This window comes from Salvelinus namaycush, chromosome 2 (genome assembly GCF_016432855.1).
Source record: "Salvelinus namaycush isolate Seneca chromosome 2, SaNama_1.0, whole genome shotgun sequence".
Lineage (NCBI taxonomy): Eukaryota > Metazoa > Chordata > Actinopteri > Salmoniformes > Salmonidae > Salvelinus > Salvelinus namaycush.
Genome location: NC_052308.1, coordinates 41,722,680 through 41,744,975, shown reverse-complemented (window position 1 = coordinate 41,744,975; position 22,296 = coordinate 41,722,680). Strand labels below are relative to the sequence as shown.

Genomic DNA, 22,296 nt, shown 5'->3' with positions numbered 1-22,296 from the left:
CTGTGGATAGCAATATCCCTGTGAGCCTCCCAGGCCCAGGGTTAAGAAAATAAATGATAGATTAATAAGATTGTATTACACCCCCTACATTTATTCCAGGGATCCCTTCACCAACATTTGTTTAGTCTATTGTTTTCAGTAATAAACTATTTTAAAAAAAATTATATTTTGAGATCTGCTCTGACGTCACAGTCTTGTGCTTCCTGAACACATGGGCAGCAGCAGGGCACAAGCTCTCGTGGAGGAAGGCCAAGTTGCCCTCTCCCTCTGCCTCCCCCCCCCCCCACTCCCTCTCTCAAACCCTGTGTCCCACTCTCTCCCTCTTCTCAATCCGCCATCCTACCTCTCAATTTCTCACTTCTTTGCACTGTCATTTTATCCCAATCTCTGTCTCCCACACTTTCTCTCTCTTACTACCCTTATATTTGATTATCTCTCCACATAATATTCATCTTTTACTCAATCTTGTATCCTAATTACCACACTGTGAATGTGCTTCATTCATCTCCAGACAGCTCGATAACTACATTTCTGTTCCCCTTCCCCTGAGAATCCTCGCCTGCTCTGAAAGATGCATGAACATATGCATCACGCAATTGCACAATCACACACCATCTCCACCGTCATCTATATCACTTGTCAACAACCATTGAAAAAGCTTGTTAACATGCAAGCACAGTAACGAGGGAAGCCTGGGCTTACAGTAAAATCACAGTGACTCCAGATCAACAGTCTAGATATGCACTGTCTAAGTAGAGAGCATACCAGGCTATATTCTAGATTTGATTTGATTGATCAGGATCCCCATTAGTCGACGCCAATGGTGACAGCTAGTTTTACTGGGGTCCGACATACCTAAAAAGACATTACAGACAAAAGACTGTAAACATACATGTCAGTACATACACACAGCAAGAAGGTCACATGGGGGAGAGGCGTTGTGCCATGAGGTGTTGCTTTGTTTTTTTGAAACCACATTTGCTGTTCACTTGCGCTATATAATATGGGAGTTCCATGCACTGATGGCTTTGTGTAATACTATACATTTCCTTGAATTTGATCTGGACCTGGGGACTTTGAAAAGACCCCTGGTGGCATGTTTTTCTTCTAAAAACAAGAGAAGCAGTCAGGCTTTCCTCAACTCTTAGCAAATTGAGACTGGCATGCATAGTATTAATATTAATTAGCCCTCTGATTGCAATTAAGAGCAAGACGTGTTGCTCTGTTCTGGGCCAGCTGCAGCTTAACTAGGTCTTTCTTTGCAGTACTTGATCAAATGACTGGACAATAATAAAGATACAATAAAACTAGAGCCTGCAGGACTTGGAGTGTGGTGTCAAAAAAATCAGAGCATCACTTTATTACGGACAGACCTCTCCCCATCTTCACAACTATTGAATCTATACGTTTTGACCATGACAGTTTACAATCTAAGGTAAGACCAAGTAATTGTCTCATCAACTTGTTCAACAGCTACACCATTCATTTCCAGATTCAGCTGAGGTCTAGAACTTAGGGAATGATTTGTAACAATGCTCTGGCCATCCATTCCAAAACAGACTGCAACTCTTTGTGTTTCAGTGACTTGATTAGCTGCCATTGCTGATGGATATATGGTTGAATCATCAGCATACATGGACACACATGCTTTGTTTAATGCCAGTGGCAGGTCATTGATAAAAATAGAAAAGCGGGCCTAGAGAGCTGCCCTGTTGTACACCACACTTTACCTTTGACATCAGAGAAGCTTCCATTAAAGAAACCTCTCAGATATATTAGATAGATAGCTCTGAATCCAAAATATGGCATGAGTTCAAAAGCCATAACACATAAGTTCTCAACAACAGGTTTTGGTCAAGAATATCAAAGGCTGACTGAAATCTAACAGTATTGCTCCCACAATCTTCTAATTATCAATTTCTTTCAACCAATCATCAGTCATTTGTATCAGTCCAGTACATGTTGGGTGCCCTTCTCTAAAATCATACTGAAAGTCTGTTGTTAATTTGTTTACAAAGAAATAGCAATGTATTTGGTCAAACACAATTATTTCCAACAGTTTGCTAAGACCTGGCAGAAAGCTGATAGGTCTGCTGTTAGATCCAGTAAAGGCCGCATTCCCACTCTTGGGTAGCGGAATAATTTTAGATTGACTATATATGTATGCAATGCATATGGTCCTATGGGGCTCAGTTGTTAGAGCATCGAAAATTCAGAATCAAGAGTTTGATTCCCGCGGTGGACACCTATGTGAAAACGTATGCACGCATGAATGTATGTCACTTTAGATAAAAGCATTTGCTAAATGGCATATACCGTACATTCAGAAAGTATTCAGACCCCTTCCGTTTTTCCACATTTTGTTATATTACAGCCTTATTCTAAAGAGAATAATAAATGTAAAACTCTTCATCAATCTACACACAATACACCATAATGACAAAGTGAAAAACGCTTTAGAATGTTTTAGCAAATGTATAAAAAAAGAAAAAACAGAAATACCTTATTTACATAAGTATTCAGACCCTTTACTATGAGACTCGAAATTGAGCTCAGGTGCATCCTGTTCCATTGATCATCCTTGAAATGTTTCTACAACTTGGTAAATTCAATTTATTGGGAAGGCACACACACACACCTGTCATTATAAGGTCTATACAGTTGACAGTGCATGTCAGAGCAAAAACCAAGCCATGAGGTCTAAGGAATTGTCCGTAGCAGTCCAAGACATAATTGTGTTGAGGCACAGATCTTGGGAAGGGTACCAACAATTTCTGCAGCATTGAAGGTCCCCGAGAACACAGTGGCCTCCATCATTCTTAAATGGAAAAAGGTTTTTGAGAAGGACAACCATCTCTGCAGCACTCCATCAATCAGGCCTTTATGATAGTGGCCAGACGGAAGCCACATGACAGCCCACTTGGAGTTTGTAAAAAGGCACCTAAAGGACTCTGACCATGAGAAACAAGATTCTCTGGTCTAATGAAACCTAGATTGAACTCTTTGGCTTGAATGCCAAGCGTCACATATGGAGGAAACCTGGCACCATCCCTATGGTGAAGCATGGTGGTGGCAGCATCATGCTGTGGGGATGAGTTTCAGCTGCAGGGACTGGGAGACTAGCTAGGATCAAGTGAAAGACATTCCAACTGGACAACGACCCTAAGCACACAGCCAAGACAATGCCGGAGTGGCTTGAGTGGTCCAGCCAGAGCCCGAACTAGAACCCCAGCAAACATCTCTGGAGAGACCTGAAAATAGCTGTGCAGCGACGCTCTCCATATAACCTGACAGAGCTTGACAGGATCTGCAGAGAAGAATGGGAGAAAATCCCCAAACACAGGTGTGCCAAGCTTGTAGCGTCATACCCAAGAAGACTTGAGGCTGTAATCGCTGCCAAAAGGTTCTTCAACAAAGTACTGAGTAAAGGGTCTGAATACTTATGTAAATGTTGTACATTTGCAAACATGTCTGAAAACCTTTGTCATTATGGGGTATTGTGTGTAGATTGTTTTTTTTCTCATCAATTTCATCCATTTTAGAACAAGGCAGTAACGTAACAAAAAGTGTAATGAGTCAAGCAGTCTGAATAATGTATGTATGTATGTATGTATGTATGTATGACTCGTTTCAGGAAACTAGGCATATGTCCCATGTCACTACTTCACAGGATGTAAATGTAAACAAATGTTTTATCAAAATGCGTTTTTTGGAACATGTAATCCTTCATGTGCCTTAATAATATAACTGATATTCCATCCATAAACACAAATAAAATGAATTACGAGCCTAGTTCGTTTAGCCACGGAAAAAGCCAAGAACCTTCACACTACACTATGATTGGCTGAGATAATGGATGGGCTGGACATGCCGCGAGATGAGTTTGGATTGGTCTGGCATGTAGCATGCTCCATAACGTGAGCTGTTCAGTATGTGTTGACAGTCCTTTCTATCGTGCCGTTTTTGAAAAATAAAACGTTAGCCACTACAAAAGTTTTGCTACTTTTCTCAACATTGATGCCCTGAAATTAGCAGGCGCTATCGACAGATCAGTTAGAAAAAGAGATGGGTTACTTTCTGCACACACCACGGTCAGTGTGAACCAGAGTGACTTGACACAAACAAGATGTAGCTACAAACAAAGCAGAGTTAAATGGTTCCAGTCTGCCGTGAAGCGTTCATCAATGTATACGGGTAAGAGTATAGCTCCATTTTCAGATATAAGTTTCAAATTTAGCCAGAAAGTCATTTTTATTGCAAGTTAAAGCGTCCTGTTAGTTAGCTAGCAAATGTTACGTTTATGATCTGTGTGGTAATATTATTTTAATTAGAAAACTAGTCTATATGCAAATAATGTTAGGGAGCTAACATTGTAGCTAGTCTGTTAGATTTAGCTACCTGCAGATTCGTACTACAGCTATGACAATGTTTGTATTGGTGGTAGTATGAGTTGGCTATGCCGGTTTATTGTTGCGCTAGCTAATAAGCTACATGTCTAAACAAATGACTCCACTTTGGCCGGATTATTACATGACCCATGAAATTAGTCAGGTGTGTCTAGGGTAGATTATGGCCATCTATTGTATTTCATGAACAGGTGTCTAGACAATAGTGACCCATCCACCTAGCTAGATGTGGCTGGGGGGTGGTTATAGCATTTCTTTCACATGACCCATTCATTTAGACAAGTGTGTCAGTTAAGCGTCATCTAATAAGGATCAAATATTTATAATACATGCAAGTAACCACTTCAACGTACCATTTACACCTTCTCTACATTGTGCATGTGACAAATAAATGTATATTTTATTTGATATAGCGTGTGTTTACCACATGTGAATCCTTAAAGAGATGGGTGGGGCTTAAGAGGATGTGAACGACGCTGAACGGTGTAGACAAAGAAGAGCTCTCGAGTAGGTGTACCAAAATATTCAAGGGCCATTTTCTCAAAAGTGGGAATACAAGTTTATCAACTTTCAAAGCAGAATGACCTTCCCATTGTTCCTCAACTGCAGTGCATGATAGAGACTCTGAGCTAGAAAATAGTCTACTTTTATCCAATGTAAAAAAAAACACTATTTCAAATGTTGCTACATAAGACTGAATCGAGACAAAAATCAGGGGCATTAAATAAAGGTTAAATAAATTACAGCCTCCACTCTTCTGGGAAGGCTTTCCACTAGATGTTGAAACATTGCTGTGGGGACTTGCTTCCATTCAGCCACAAGATCATTAGTGAGGTCGGGCAATGATGTTGGGTGATTAGGCCTGGCTAGCAGTCACCGTTCCAAATAATCCAAAAAGGTGTTCGATGGGGGTTGAAGTCAGGGCTCTGTGCAGGCCAGTCAAGTTCTCCATCACCGATATTGACAAACCATTTCTGTATAGACCTTGCTTTATGCACAGTGGCACCGTCATGCTGAAATAGGAAACTTTGAGACAACAGTTTGAGGAAGAACAGAATCGTCTAGAATGTCATTGTATGCTGTACTGATAAGATCTCTCTTCACTGGAACTAAGGGGCCTAGCCTGAACCATGAACAACAGCACAATACCATTATTCATCCTCCATCAAACTTTACAGTTGGCACTATGCAATGGGGAAGGCAGCGTTCTCCTGGCATCCGCCAAACCTAGATGTGTCCTTTGGACTGCCAGATGGTGAAGCGTGATTAATCACAACAGAAAACGCGTTTCCACTGCTCCAGAGTCCAATGGCGGCAAACTTTGCAGAACTCCAGCCAACGCTTAGCATTGTGCATAGTGATCTTAGGCTTGTGTGCGGCTGCTTGGCCATGGAAACCCATTTCATGAAGCTACCAACAAACTGTTATTGTGCTGACGATGCTTCCAGATACAGTTTGGAACTCAGTAGTGAGTGTTGCAACCGAGGACAGATGATTTTTACGGGCTATGCGCTTCAGCACTCGGTGGTTCTGTTCTGTGAGATTTAGTGGCCTACCGCTTTGACGAACTGACTTGTAGGGAAGGTGGCATCCTATGACGAGCTCTTTAGTAAGGCCATTCTACTGCCAATGGCTGTCTATGGAGAATACATGGCTGTGTGCTCTATTTTAATACACCTGTCAGCAACGGGTGTGGCTGAAATACCCGAATTCACCAATTTGAAGAGGTATCCACATACTTGTGTCAGGGGAGAAGCTCCAGGTGGTATCTGATTTTAAGTACCTTGGCATCATACTTGATTCCAACCTCTCTTTTAAAAAGCATGTGAAAAAGGTAATTCAAATAACCAAATTCAACCTAGCTAATTTACAATTTATACGAAATTGTTTGACAACAGAGGTAGCAAAACTGTACTTCAAATCTATGATACTCCCCCACTTAACATACTGCTTGACTAGTTGGGCCCAAGCTTGCTGTACAACCTTAAAACCTATTAAAACCTATTCAGTCTGTCTACAAACAGGCTCTCAAAGTGCTTGATAGGAAGCCCAATAGCCATCATCACTGTTACATCCTCAGAAAGCATGAGTGCCTGAGTTGGGAAAATCTTGTGCAATACACCGACGCATGTCTTGTATTCAAGATCCTAAATGGCCTGGCTCCCCCTCCACTCAGTATTTTTGTTAAACAGAAAACCCAAACATATGGCAGCAGATCCATAATCCCTAGCTGTGTATTGCCGCTTTCCATGTTGTCTGTAGCTTGTGAGGTGTGGAAACACTGTTGCTTTTATGAATTTTGTCTTGCTGCTTTTTGTTTTATGTTGCTCTGTCTGTATGCTATGTCTTTGCTTGTCCTATGTTGCTCTGCGTGTTCTCACTGCTCAATGATTGTCTATATTGTAATTGTTTTTAATAACCTGCCCAGGGACTGCGGTTGAAAATTAGTTGGCTGGCTAAAACCAGAACTTTCACTGAAACGCTGATTAATGTGCACTGTCCCTGTCAAAATAAAAATAAACTCAAAAACTCAACTTTTGTTTGTTACATACAGTACCAGTCAAAAGTTTGGACAAACCTACTCATTAAAAGGTTTTTCTTTATTTTACTATTTTATACATTGTAGAATAATAGTTAAGACATCAAACCTATGAATTAACACATATGAAATCAAGTAGTAACCAAAAGTGTTAAACAATATATATTTTAGATTCTTCAAAGTAGCCACCCTTTGCATTGATGACAGGTTTGCACACTCTTGGCATTCTATCAACCAGCTTAACCTGGAATGCTTTTCCAACAGTCTTGAAGGAGTTCCCACATATGCTGAGCACTTGTTGGCTGCTTTTCCTTCACTCTGCGGTCCAACTCATCCCAAACCATCTCAATTGAGTTGAGTTCGGGTGATTGTGGAGGTGAGGTCATCTGATTCAGCACTCCATCCCTCTCCTTCTTGGTCAATTAGCCCTTACACAGCCTGGAGGTGTGTTGGGTCATTGTCCTGTTGAAAAACAAATTATAGTCCCACTAAGCGCAAACCAGATGGAATGGCATATTGCTGCAGAATGCTGTGGTAGTCATGCTGGTTAGGTGTGCCTTGAATTTGAAATAAATCAATCACAGACAGTGTCACCAGCAAAGCACCCCCACACCATCACACCTCCTCCTCCATGGTGAGAACCACACGTGCAGAGATCATCCATTCACCTACTCTGCGTCACAGACACAGCGGTTGTAACCAAAAATCTCAAATTTGTTTTTCCACCGGTCTAATGTCCATTGCTCGTTTTTCTTGGCCTAAGCAAGTCTTCTCTTCTTATTGGTGTCCTTTAGTAGTGGTTTCTTTGCAGCAATTTGACTATGTAGGCCAGATTCATGCAGTCTCGTCTGAACAGTTGATGTTGAGATGTGTCTGTTACCTGAACTCTGTGAAACATTTATTTGGGCTGCAATTTCTGAGGCTTGTAACTCTAATGAACGTATCCTCTGCAGCAGAGGTAACTCTGGGTCTTCCTTTCCTGTGGCAGTCCTCATGAGAGCCAGTTTCATCATTGCTCTTGATGGTTTTTGCAACTACACTTGAAGAAACTTTCAAAGTTCTTGAAATTTTCCGCATTGACTGACCTTCATGTCTTAAAATCGATGGACAGTAGTTTCTTTTTGCTTATTTCAGCTGTTCATGCCATAATATGGACTTGATATTTTACTAATTAGGGCTATCGTCTGTATACCACCACTACTTTGTCACAACAAAACTGATTGGCTCAAATGCAATCAGAAGGAAAGAAATTCCACAAATGAAATTCTAACAAGGCACACCTGTTAATTGAAATGCAATCCAGGTGACTACCTCATGAAGCTGGTTGAGAGAAGCTGTCATCCAGGCAAAGGGTGGCTACTTTGAAGAATCTTGTTTAACACTTTTTTGCTTACTACATGATTCCATGTGTGTTATTTCATAGTTGTGATGTCTTCACCATTATTCTACAATGTAGAACATTGTAAAATAAAGAGAAACCCTGGAATGAATAGGTGTGTTCAAATTTGACTATCACTGTATACACACACACACACAAAAGTAATGTCCCTGTGGAGAGCATAGTAACCTGTACTTTTACTTCAGACTGAATGTGTACAATGTCTCAATAGAGAACATAGTAACTGGTCTGCTGTTATCGGTTGAGATTGATGCAAATGTGTGGCTAATTAAAAAGCTCACATCAAGGGGGACGGCGTGGAGAAACAATTAAAAGCTGGCACCTTGTGGCGAGGGTATACGTTGAGGGGTGTAGTCACGACTCACTGAACTTTACATATCCTTTGGGGGCAAAGGGTTAAAACGTTTATATTTCTAACAAACAACACTTGTCAAGCTTACCACTACCTCAAACTGTTGAATGGCAAGGACAAAAACACAGTCCACAGGCGGAGGTAAGGGAGGAGAGTGGGAGATGGGGGATGAAGAGAGAGAGGGGAGATATAGGGTGAAAAGAGGTAGATATGGGGAGAGAGGTTTAGGGATGATGGAGAGTCAGAGGGTGAATGAGAAGATATAGGGGAAGAGGGAGAGGAGCTAAAGGGGAATGAGGGTGAGAGGGGGAGAGAAAAGAGGTACAGTATACTAGTTGGTTGGCAGGGAAGAGGCCTGCATGTCTTCTTTTAATTGCTGGTGCTCCATCAAAGATGAACATGCTCCTTCAACAGACATCCCTAGGTTGTGTGTGTACTATGTGTTCTCATGTATGTGAGAACAAGTGAAATTGCTGTGAGTATCCTTGCCACGCACCCATAGTTCCCAGTAAGAGTGGAGATGCACAATTTCTCACATCACTCGTTTCTAAAAGCATCCACACACTAACAGACTGACAAACTCTTTAACCTGAACATACATGCTTACAGACCATATCCACACACACACACACACACACACTAAGTATATCCCATATGTGTAATTGTGGTAAATTGTGGGAATGTCCTCTTAAATGACAATGACCCCCCCAAAAAATTATTAATTCACTCTCTGAAAGCTAACAGAGCTAAATAAAGAAGGGCACGTATGTCACGATGTCCAGAATCTCCAAACTCTTTTTGCTCTAAGAGCCAAAATGGATGCAGCAGAATGAGCCGAATAGAACCTCTGGGACCAAGGTTAAGTCCATGTCTCCTCTATGACATAATGACATCAGCATTGTCCACTACAATGCATATCTGCTGGTTGACCCGGCAATAGAGCTGGTAGTCAGAGCCCAGTCCAACCAATCAAATCAAAGCTATCACAGGGCACACACTGGTTTGTACTACGCTACACTGCATTTCCCCAGACGATGACCTTGAAAGAGGGAACAATGCTTCAATTCACTAACGACGTTGGAACATTTGTCTTTTTTTTCCTGAATTCAATCATATCCATTTACTCCCTCATCGAATTCTCTGAAATGCCTTTGCCAAGTCTGCCATGCATGAATATACCTTTGTCAATTCATATTTCCCTCAATTCCTTGCATCCTCTTTCCTTGCTTCTGTCACAAAACACATTGGACTTTTGGACAGTCTCCTCAATACGGTTGAGGCAAGAGGATCCGAGGAATCACGGAAAGACAAATTGAAGTAGGGCCCAGAGTGTTGAACAAAACCACCCTACGGGTGTCAGTAGAAGAACACATTTTTGTTTTTCCAACCAAACCAAGATGGCTGCATGTCTGCCTCAGTGACGGTCTGCAGTGGAGGGATAATGCACTGATTGTCCATCATGTGGTCTGTCCATTTCACATTCATTTAGAGTAGCCTAGAGACCAGATATATTTACACTGGAACGAGAAAAAAAAAACCCACCCATCTCTCCCCCTCACTCCCTCCTAACTTCTCTTCTCAATTCAAGAAGCATTATTAGCATGACAAGAAAGGGGATGCCAAACCACATTTTGACAACAGCATCTACCCGCTCTCTCTCGCTCTCCAAATGAGTTTTTATTCTTTAAAGAACTTATGAAAGAGATTGGTGTGTTTTTTTTCTTATCTAATCATGGAATGGGGTTGTTCAATGACAGATTTTAAACAAATACATGTCTATCACTTGATGGTTTCATTTCAGAGACAAAATAATCATGTTTTTTTTGTTGCCAAATGCTATATATCAGCCTCACTCTCAGAGAAATAAGTAATACTGCTAGGTCTAAAATCCGACTGGAATTGAGATAAAACTGAGTTATTATGCAGGAACTCCTTCAACTCGGAGTTCACCAGGTTTTACAAAACTTTTTCCAGCGCAGACAGTTTAGATATGGGACGATAGTTATCCAACCGTGACAGATCTCCACCCTTATGTAAGGGGATGATTTGGGCTGCTTTCCAGACTTTTGGATTCATATTACTTGCCAATGAAAGATTGAATGTATGTGTGAGAGAGTCAGTAATGATCTCTGCACCATTTTGTCTTAAAAGTTCAATTAGTCCGGGCTGACCGCTATCTTCATATCAAAAGATTCGAGTGCCTTTACAACTTCTGAAAGGGCAATCTCGGTCAAATGAAATAGAAATACCGTAGGTCGGCTTGCGACAGTTTCATGCACAGCCTCATTCGAGATGTTAGGATGGAGTTCATTATTAAATAAAATGCCCAGCCTTAGCAAATTGCTCATTAAACATGTTAACTATATATAAAAATATGACATTTACACACACAAAGATATCTAAAAACCTGTTTTTGCTTTGTCATTATGGGGTATTGTGTGTAGATTGATGAGAGAAAAAACGATTGAATCCATTTTAGAATAAGGCTGTAACATAACAAAATGTGGGAAAAGTCAAGGGGTCTGAATACTTTCCGAATGCACTGTATATGTTTCACATCTCTGGAAGGTGGCTAAAACATGCTTCCCCTCAATATGAGATCTGTATGTAAAACATTTACATTTGACATTAGTAATTTAGCAGATGCTCTTATCCAGAGTGAATTAAACTAAGTGCAATCATCTTAAGATACACTGTGGTTATCTCACCTAGCTATCACAATGAAATATACAGGATACGAACATTCCATTCTAGCTTAACAATGGATATATAGGTTTTTGCAAAAAAAAAAAAACTTTTAATTCACATCTAGAATGTATGAATGAAACATCTAAGTACAGTAATATTTTGGACAAACATGAAGGTAATCATAAGCAAGAATTTCTGATGAAAAAACACACGTGAAAAATTGGTGGATATAGCGCTTTGGAAATAAACTAATTTATTTATAACGTCAGAGACCAAGAACGTCAAACTAAGCCTTGTCTAATCGTCATAATATATTCTGAGTGAATCTCACCAGTACACTCAAAAATACAGGGGTGACCCCATTTTAGTCCTCATTACTCTTAAAGGCAGTCTAGTGTAATGCTGTAATCCTGCTCTTTTCCTGCCATGGCGCTAGCAGCATAACTGAGCTGGTGTGTCATTACAACCCCACCCACCGAACAGGGAAATCCTGGGCCAATGAGGCTGGGCCGTTAGCTGGAGGCACAGCGATGAATCACTGCTCTGCCTGTGTCATATATGCCTACATGCCACTCCATTCTAACAGCCTCCACAAGAGAACTAGGGCGTGTTCACACACATCTAACTAGGCTTATATCCTAAGTAATAATGACGCCCAGTTGTTTCTTTACCTTGCTGGATTATCGTAAGTTTCTCCCCTTTGCCTAAAATAATGATGTGTCATGTTCTAATTCTGTGTAAGCCTTGCCTATGTAAGTTGTTATGGAGTCCCCAGGCTCGATACCCTGGTCCCCCATGCTCGATACCCTGGTCCCCCATGCTCGATACCCTGGTCCCCCATGCTCGATACCCTGGTCCCCCATGCTCGATACCCTGGTCCCCCATGCTCGATACCCTGGTCGGATACCTTGAGCAGATCCAGTCTCAAACCTAGGTTGGACAGCAAATCAGCAGGAGCAGAAGCATTGCATTGTGTTTTTTAAAAAGCGCTAGTATCTCTGGAGCAAACAACACTACACTGAACACACCATAGCAGAGAAGAGCAAATCCGATGAAACTGTACTCATGGCAATGCTGAGTGTGTCCAAGAGTGTGTGTGTGCGTTTGTATGCACTTTTGTTTGTGTACGCAGGCATGCATGTGTCTGTGTGTGTACGAGCACGTGTGTGTGTGTGTGTAGTGGGTGGAGAAAAGGGAAAAGTGCCTCTCCTCTCTGTGTAGTAGTTCAGGTGAGTGTTAATGGAGGTGGTAAAGTGTTGTTAAGGTGGAGGTTAATGCTCATCTTTCTCTCCTCTCCCGCCTCCACTGATGCACCACAGAGTAATGAACCATAGAGATAAAACGACTGGATCCATCTCTAGGAAATGAACAACCACATTTATCCTGGATCAGGTGATGCACTTAGTGCTACTGCATCAGCATTCACATGTTCCCAAATGGCAACCTATCCCCTATATAGTGCAATACTTTTGACCAGAGCCATATAGGCCCTGGTCAAATGTAGTGTACTACAGTATATAGGGAATAGGGTGGCATTTGGGATAAACATATTGTATTTGGTAGATAACTAGCCAGCCATATCAAATAAGGAAGTGTTCTGCTAGCTACAGTACTGTGTATCGAAGCAGTACAGACTGATAAAGATATACATTTGTAACATGCACTGGGCTGAGGCGAGATGAGAGTGACGTCATTGTCAGAGAAGCCCCTGGTGGATGGAACACTTACTCACGCAGCCAAAGGACTGAAGTAGAACTGTATCGGCAAGGGAAACCGAATCCTAGACAAGTCATTTGAGCCGAGCGGCCCCTTCTTGTCTAGTGAAAGAAAGAAAGTGAATCCACGCACTAAATAGCAGCATTATGACAACAGTGATATGAGATGTCAGGCTTATGATGCCCATTTGCTTACAAAACAACCAGCAGAAAACCCATCTTGTTTTCCACAAAATAACCAGCTTTTCGTTATGTGTTTGAGCGGCTTTTTCTCCCCCCTCCATCCACGCGTCCGTCCACTGAAAACATAATTATGTTTCCTTCATAAAAAAAATAGTCATTTATTGTGCGGAGAACGGCGCTACAGCTGTCCCTTGATTACTAAATGGAATAGAGCAATGATCTATGAAGTCATTAGGGCTACAGTGTGGAACTAATTCCAATCCTGGAATGAACCGCAGAACCAAGGAGGGGCACTTGCAAGCGAGAGAGAGAGAGAGGGAGAGAAAGGAGGTGGGAGGGAGAGAGAGAGAGGGTGGGAAGTGGAGCAAAAGAGAGAGAAGGGAGAGAGAGAGAGAGAGAGGAGGGAAATAGAGAGAGCAGTGGCCATTTTCTACTCTCAATCCATAGTTGATCAGCTGTCAGATATCATGTGATTAATCTACCCTGAGTGATTCCAATCGTGTATGTGCGTGTGTGCATGTGTGCGTGCGTGTGTGCATGTGTGCGTGCACGTGCGTAAATGTTCTGATGATAATCAGAGTGCAAGTTGTTGATGACGAAAGATTATCTCCATGTTTCTAAAGCCAGATGGTTTGAAGGCCTGGTTAGCAAACAGTGTCGAACTCATTAGCAGTAGGCCCATAGCCACACCTGCGCTAATGGATAGCATGTGCAGGAGGGAGTAGTTAAGGGAATACTTCACTAGCTAAAGGCTTGCTGGGGACTGGGGAGTGGCTGTACAGTGAAATAGATACGGTATTGGGTTAAATGGTTAGCATTAGCAGGTCATTGAACTTGCACAGTCTATACTGGTCTATATTATACATATATTATATACTTCAGCCTGTATTTTCAAAACTTTGGGTAGGAAACAGCAACGATAAAAACATCACTTAACCTCCATAATTAACCCTTCACTCTCTGCTGCTCACACAGATTTTAAAAAAATCAGTCATGTCAGAGCAGTTTTAGCCCTGGAACTCAGCACAACCGGCAGCCTAACTCTGGCCACGCGCCCTATTCATGGGTTACATGTTTCCTCACAATATTGTTTTGAATGTTGTTTTGTCCTGTTGCCCAGCTGAACATTCTACTCAACGCAAAGTCAATTAGCGCCGGTGAAGACTTAATCAAAAGTGCATTACAGTGGCTTGAAAACACAATGCCATTCAAAAAGGAGGCAAATAACTTGTAGGAAAACCTTTTGTCATCATTTTGATGTTGCCAGATGTACTTTAGATGCAGTATAACGTTAGCTAAAATTCAGGGAAGGTCACCTGATTTTAGCTAGCTAACTTGAGGCATTGCTAGCAATTGTTGACGAACTTTGCTAGCTAATGACAACATTGCCATTTGTCTAAAGTACATTTGACGACATGATAATGCTGGCAAAGTTGTTTCCAACTATACATTTGACTACTTTCTCAATGTCATCGTATTTCCAGGCATTATTGTGTAATTTAGTCTAAACAATATTTAGCCTCCGTCCAGAATGACTGGGCGCTTATCATCACTTCAGGGCACCACTACTGCGCCGCCAGTAGAGGGCGACTTGAGTAAATGTTCATAACAATGGCATGACGCGACCGAGTGACAGAGGTGCAACCTATGAATAGGGGTCAGATATATGATGACATCATCATTATAACATTCAGTAGGGCTAATGGGGTGATACAGTAATGTGTGTGTGTGTGTGTGTATAAAGTCTCTTACCCTCAATGGGCGATGTCTTGAGTCTGCGGCAGACTCCCTGCACGTCTCCGTAGGAGTCGGCTATCTTGGTGACGGCCTCTCCACTCCTCAGCTCCATCAGCTCTCGGAGGTCCATCACCGTGATGCCAAAGTCCCCCTCCTGGTTGCCATCGGCGACAGAGTTCCCCGGAGGGTGGTCCGCCGTGTTGTTGGCCATTTTGTCGTTGTTTGATTGTTTCTCTCTCTTTACTCGCCGACTGTCTCTCACTGCCTCTACTGTCTCTCGAAGATCACTGTGCGTGACAGTTGTAAACTAAGAACTGGCTAGTAGTGCGGAAATAGTTAAATAGTACAACAAGGAAGTCCAAGTCACCTAAGGGCTTCAACACCTAAGTCCTTACTTTGTGCAGACAGGAAATGTGGGTATTGTAGTAGTATTGAGTGGTGGTCTCTCTGCCAGGTGTGGGAGATGAACATCAGTGGACGAGCGTCTGGACCCGGAAGTGCATATTAGTTACCAAGGAAACAGTGGAGTCATGATCCGTTGACCACTTCTTCTGTTCCACAAAACTGCAGGAGAAAGAGACAAGAAAAAGGTTTTAAGACATTGAAAAAGTCAAAATGAATATAAACCACAGGAATAGCTTGCTATTGAGGATTTCTATCAAATACTGCAAGATTACCACCACATCACCAGAGAAAAAGAAAACACTTAAATTATTGCGGAACAGTATGGCAGTGGTTCCCAAACTGTGGGGCGGGCAAGAGCGGTCATTTGTAATTTAAGGAACTCAGTTCGGTTTTGAACGTACTCATCATCAGTTCCTCGTCATGTTAGTTGTTGCATACCTTAGAGAGCGATGTATAACTTGTCAGAAAATGTCCAGCTAACGTTTTTATATCAAGTTTTTTTTAAGCCCATTGTCATTTTTTTTGTCACGCAAATACTACATGCATACACATTCGACATTGCAAAATGTACAGAATTGCAAGAAAATTGCAAGAGTGGAGGAACTGAGATAAGAGAAGAAAATGCCAAAGCTGGAGAGATTCTCAAAAGCAGAGAGCATGTGATTCTCTGAATGGGAAAGACAGCCATGCTTTGCAATGAGGTTGAACAATTCCTAAGGACAGGCCATACAGTAGGAAACATATTTAGGATAATCTGACTCTCACTTGACACACACAGCCCCTTTGTTTGTATAAGATTAGCAGTCTCGCAGTAGATCCAACTGCTTGTCCCAAAACGACTGCTTTTCACATAGAATCCTAATTCCCCTATATGGAGGCAGAGGATAAAGACGCCATGGGAATCACCATAGTGACCTGGTTCTATGACACCAGTGGTATAGAGTAGTTATCAGTGGTGTGTAGCTGTAGAGAGGAGCTATAATAGATTGTTAATATCTCCCATACAATACAAAGTCTAATACAGCAGTCTTTAATACGGCACTGTGTGTTGGAACTGACTGGAAGGAAGAGGACATTATGCTAATGTGAGATAACGCTCTGGACCACTCCTCTGGGCCGGTGTGTGTGTTTCAGAGTGTGTGAATGTTTGCGCGCGTGTGTGTGTGTCCCACTCCTCTGGGCTCTCCGTGACTTGCTAAACACCCCAAATGGAGGTCTGCCTTTGATGTGTGCTTATGTGATAAGAACTGATGTGCTGGAGTGTGACTCTCCGGATTTCTATTCTCTGTCTCACACGCACGCACATCCACACGCACGCACATCCACACCGCACGCACATCCACACCGCACGCACGCACATCCACACCGCACGCACATCCACACCGCACACACATCCACACGCACGCACGCACATCCACACGCACGCACATCCACACGCATGCACGCACATCCACACGCACGCACGCACATCCACACGCACGCACGCACATCCACACGCACGCACATCCACACCAGGGTTTCCGTTAGCCGGCAACAGCCGACTTTTGGCCGATAACAATTATGAAGAGCCAATAAATAAAAGTTGTCGGGCTGCCTCTCATACACCCCGATTGCCTTACGTACATGCACCTGATGCTGAGGAGGGAGAGCGAGAGACGAGCCTTGGCCTAAGCTACTGTTGATTGCGAAGATGGAGGCCATTTTCATTAAAGTAAAACGAAAGTTAGAGGGGGAAAAGTATGCCTATAGTGAAAGGGGGGGGCTATTTATAATAATTTGTTTTATCATTATTATTATTGTAGGCCTATATCATTGTTATTTTAGGCCTATTTATTCATCTAAACCAGTTGTTTAATATGCAAAAAGTGTTTCGTTTCATTCGGTTTTCTCAATTTGATCTGCCTTTTTAATTATGTGCTCCGTATTTAGTTTACGATAGGTTAAGTAGACCTGCCTATTTTTGTCATTTGTTGGATACGGTAGGCACTAGACTTTGTTGGTAATTGCTGCAATATAGCCTGTTCAAAACATTTGTGAAGGTTTTAAACCAGTTCACAAGTGTTACATTTAATTCTGTTGGGCCATTTTCTTTGGCCAAATTTAAGTTCCAACTGTAATATTGTGTTTGCCAAAATATACTATCCTGCTCTTATTTTGCCTATAAACAATGGCTTGACTTACTTTTGAAATTACCCAAATAATGTTTAGAAACTTTTGGTGTTGTGTGGCAGTGCGCACCAACTGACTCCGAAAGTTGAACTTGAGGTGAGGAAGAATGTTTTAGGCCAACCAGAGTGAATCCTAGAAATTAACAATATAATGCTTATCTTTATTTATGATAGAAAATTAACTAATTAGTCTCCTTGCTACTGCCTCTGCTATAATATAGGCGTACACCTATCTGAAAGGCATGTCGGTGCAGCATTCCACCGGCATCTCTAGGTCTAACCTTTTTCTTCATTTATATATTTTTTAAATATTAATATCGTACAGTGAATGCCTAAGCCTATAGGCATATGCATGCAATGCCCTGGTGCGTTTGGTGCTCAAATCTCCAACAGCTGAATAATTATTGTTTTAGGAAAGTAAAAACCAATAAAACAATGGGCTAGAAAGTTTTGCATAGGTTACGCACCGAAACACAAGGAATAGTGTTTTAGAAATTTGTAATTAAGGTTGTTTTTAAGGACACGTAAATGTGGCTCATTTGGCCAACATCGCTTGTTTGTTGATGGTGCTGGCTGCTTGGGTGGACGCCCTAATGGGTTACGTACCTCAATAAATATGGATGACCGGGTAATTTTCTCAAAATGTCAGATAAATGTAATTATTCCCAGTCACTTGTCTGGTGTCAAATTTTCCTAACAAAAACCCTGACACACACACACACACACACACACACAGTACCATAATATAATTAGCTTAGATTGGAGCGGTTTAACCTAGATTGGGTTAATATGCTCTTCTTTATACTCTGACATCTTCCCTGGAATTTGATATAAATATAAAACAAAGAACAGCTCACTGATTTAACCTCAGGCCTTTCACTGAAGCAGTTCGACAAAACAACCGTCATGGCCATGTACTGCTCCCTAACCCCCATCTACAGTTGAAGTCGGACGTTTACATAACCTTAGGTTGGAGTCATTAGAACTTGTTTTTCAACCACTCCACAAATTTCTTGTTAGCAAACTATAATTCTGGCAAGTCGGTTAGGACATCTACTTTGTGCAAGACACAAGTCATTTTTCATTTTTCAAACAATTGTTTACAGACAGATGATTTCACTTGTAATTCACTATATCACAATTCCAGAGGGTCAGAAGATTACATACACTAAGTTGACTGAAAATTCCAGAAAATGTCATGGCTTTAGAAGCTTCTGATAAATGATGTCAATTAGCCTGAGTCAATTGGAGGTGTACCTGTGGCTGTATTTCAAGGCCTACCTTCAAACTCAGCGCCTCGTTGCTTGGCATCATGGGAAAAATCAAAAGAAAACAGCCAAGATCTCAGAAAAAATATTGTAGACCTCCACAAGTCTGGTTCATCCTTGGGAGCAATTTCCAAACATTCATCAGTACAAACAAGTAAGCAAGTATAAACACCTTGGGACCACGGAGCCGTCATACCGCTCAGGAAGGAGACACGTTCTGTCTCCTAGAGATGAACGTACTTTGGTGCGAAAGGTGCAAATCAATCCCAGAACAACAGCAAAGGACCTTGTGAAGATGCTGGAGGAAACTGGTACAAAAGTGTATATATCCATAGTAGAGGTCGACCGATTATGATTTTTCAACGGCGATACCGATTATTGGAGGACCAAAAGAAAAACGATACCGATTAATCGGACGATTTATATATATAATAATAATGACAATTACAACAATACTGAATGAACACTTATTTTAACTTAATATAATACATCAATTTAGTCTCAAATAAATAATGAAACATGTTGAATTTGGTTTAAATAATGCAAAAACAAAGTGTTGGAGAACAGAGTAAAAGTGCAATATGTGCCATGTAAAAAAGCTAACGTTTAAGTTCCTTGGTCAGAACATATGGTTCCTTTTAACATGAGTCTTCAATATTCCCAGGTAAGAAGTTTTAGGTTGTAGTTATTATAGGACTATTTCTCTCTATACCATTTGTATTTCATATACCTTTGACTATTGGATGTTCTAATAGGTACTTTTGTATTGCCAGCCTAATCTCGGGAGTTGATAGGCTTGAAGTCATAAACAGCGCAATGCTTGAAGCACAGCGAAGAGCTGCTGGCAAATGCAGGAAAGTGCTGTTTGAATGAATGCTTAACGAGCGTGCTGCTGCCTACCACCGCTCAGTCAGACTCTATCAAATCATAGACTTAATTATAATATAATAACACACAGAAATACGAGCCTTAGGTCATTAATATGGTCAAATCTGGAAACTATCATTTCGAAAACAAAACGTTTATTACGTCAGTGAAATACGGAACCGTTCCGTATTTTATCTAATGGGGTGGCATCCCTAAGTCTAAATATTGCTGTTACATTGCACAACCTTCAATGTTATGTCATAATTATGTACAATTCTGGAAAATAATTACGGTCTTTGTTAGGAATAAATGGTCTTCACACAGTTCGCAACGAGCCAGGCGGCCCAAACTGCTGCATATACCATGACTCTGCTTGCACAAAACGCAAGAGAAGTGACACAATTTCCCTAGTTAAAAGAAATTCATGTTAGCAGGCAATATTAACTAAATATGCAGGTTTAAAAAGATATACTTGTGTATTGATTTTAAGAAAGGCATTGATGTTTATGGTTAGGTACACATTGGTGCAACGACAGTGCTTTTTTCGCGAATGCGCTTGTTAAATCACCCGTTTGGCGAAGTAGGCTGTAATTCAATGAGAAATTAACAGGCACCGCATCGATTATATGCAACGCAGCACAAGCTAGATAAACTAGCAATATCTTCAACGATGTGTAGTTAACTAGAGATTATGTTAAGATTGATTGTTTTTTATAAGATAAGTTTAATGCTAGGTAGCACCTTACCTTGACTCCTTGCTGCACTCGCATAACAGGTAGTCAGCCTACCACGCAGTCTCCCCGTGGAGTGCAATGTAATCGGCGTCCAAAAATGCTGATTACAGATTGTTATGAAAACCTGAAATCGGCCCTGATTAAAATCGGCCATTCCGATTAATCGGTCAACCTCTAATCCATAGTAAAACGAGTCCTATAGCGTCATAACCTGAAAGGCCGCTCATAAACAAAGACCGTACTTTTTGGAGAAATGTCCTCTGGTCTGATGAAACAAAAATAGAAATGTTTGGCCATAATGACCATCGTTATGTTTGGAGAAAAAGGGTGAGACTTGCAAGCCGAAGAACACCATCCCAACCGTGATGCACGGGGGTGGCAGCATCATGTTGTGGGGGTGCTTTGATGTAGGACGGACTGGTGCATTTCACAAAATAGATGGCATCATGAGGCTTGAAAATTATGTGGATATATTGAAGCAACATCAAGACATCAGTCAGGAAGTTAAATCTTGGTCGCAAATGGGTCTTCCAAATGGACAATGACCCCAAGCATTCTTCCAAAGTTGTGGCAAAATGGCTTAAGGACAACAAAGTGAAGTTATTGGAGTGGCCATCACAAAGCCCTGACCTCCATCCTATAGAACATTTGTGGGCAGAACTGAAAATGCGTGTTCAAGCAAGGAGGCCTACAAACCTGACTCAGTTACACCAGCTCTGTCAGGAGGAATGGGCCAACTTTCACCCAACTTATTGTGGGAAGTTTGTGGAAGGCTACCCGAAACGTTTGACCCAAGTTAAACAATTTAAAAACAATGCTACCACATAGTAATTGAGTGTATGTAAACTTCTGACCTACTGGGAATGTGATGAAAGAAATAAAAGCTGAAATAAATGATTCTCTCTACTATTATTCTAACATTTCACATTCTTAAGATAAAGTGGTGATCCTAACTGACCTAAGACAGGGAAATTGTACTAGGATTAAATGGCAGGAATTGTGAAAAGATTAGTGTAAATGTATTTGGCTAAGGTGTATGTAATCTTCCGACTTCAACAGTATATACAGCTTACCATTCAAAGTGAAAGGCCATCTATATTGCTCCCCCAAAAAGTGTGTGTTCCTCTGTGTGTGTGTGTGTGTGTGTGTGTGTGTGTGTGTGTGTGTGTGTGTGTGTGTGTGTGCGCACGCGCGCGAGACTTTCCACAGAGGGGAAGTGACCTGGCCTCTAGAGTTTCAATGATGGTGTTTCCAGCAATGCTTATGGACAAAAAGTTGGTAGACGCTGCTCGGGTTTACAAATGCATTAGCCTGATGTAACCAGTGTGCATGTGTAAATGCCACATGAGCTCAGTTTCCAAACAAAATCCATTGACTTTGTGAAATGTCAGCAGTCGCCTGGGGTCCACTAAAGGGCCACTAAATGGCTCCCTAAATTAGGGGCACAAACAGTGAGAGCTTTAAGACAACATACAGTACACTGCAATACACTATATATACAAAGGTACGTGGACAAATTAGTGGGTTCAGCTATTTCAGTCACAGCCAATGCTGACAGGTGTATAAAATCGAGCACACAGCCATGCAATATCCATAGACAAACTTTGGCAGTAGAATGGCCTCACTGAAGAGTTTAGTGACTTTCAACGTGGCACCATCATAGTATGCCAACTTTCCAACAAGTCAGTTCGTCAAATTTATGCACAGCTAGAGCTGCACCGGTCAACTGTAAGTGCTGTCATTGTGAAGTGGAAATGTCTAGGAGCAACAACGGCTTAGCCGCAAAGTAGCAGGCCACACAAGCTCACAGAACAGGACTGCCCAATGCTGAAGCG

At 41.5% G+C, this 22,296-nt stretch overlaps 1 protein-coding gene across 1 annotated transcript in view; it reads right to left on the bottom strand.

Moving 5' to 3' along the window:
- Positions 1 to 22,296, bottom strand: part of LOC120063037 (plasma membrane calcium-transporting ATPase 1-like) — a 168,651-nt gene that overhangs the window by 113,030 nt on the left and 33,325 nt on the right. The window contains exon 2 of the mRNA XM_039013157.1: positions 15,035 to 15,583. Coding sequence (XP_038869085.1) covers positions 15,035 to 15,230 — 196 coding nt within the window. The 5' untranslated portion in view covers positions 15,231 to 15,583. The remainder of the gene's footprint in view (positions 1 to 15,034; positions 15,584 to 22,296) is intronic.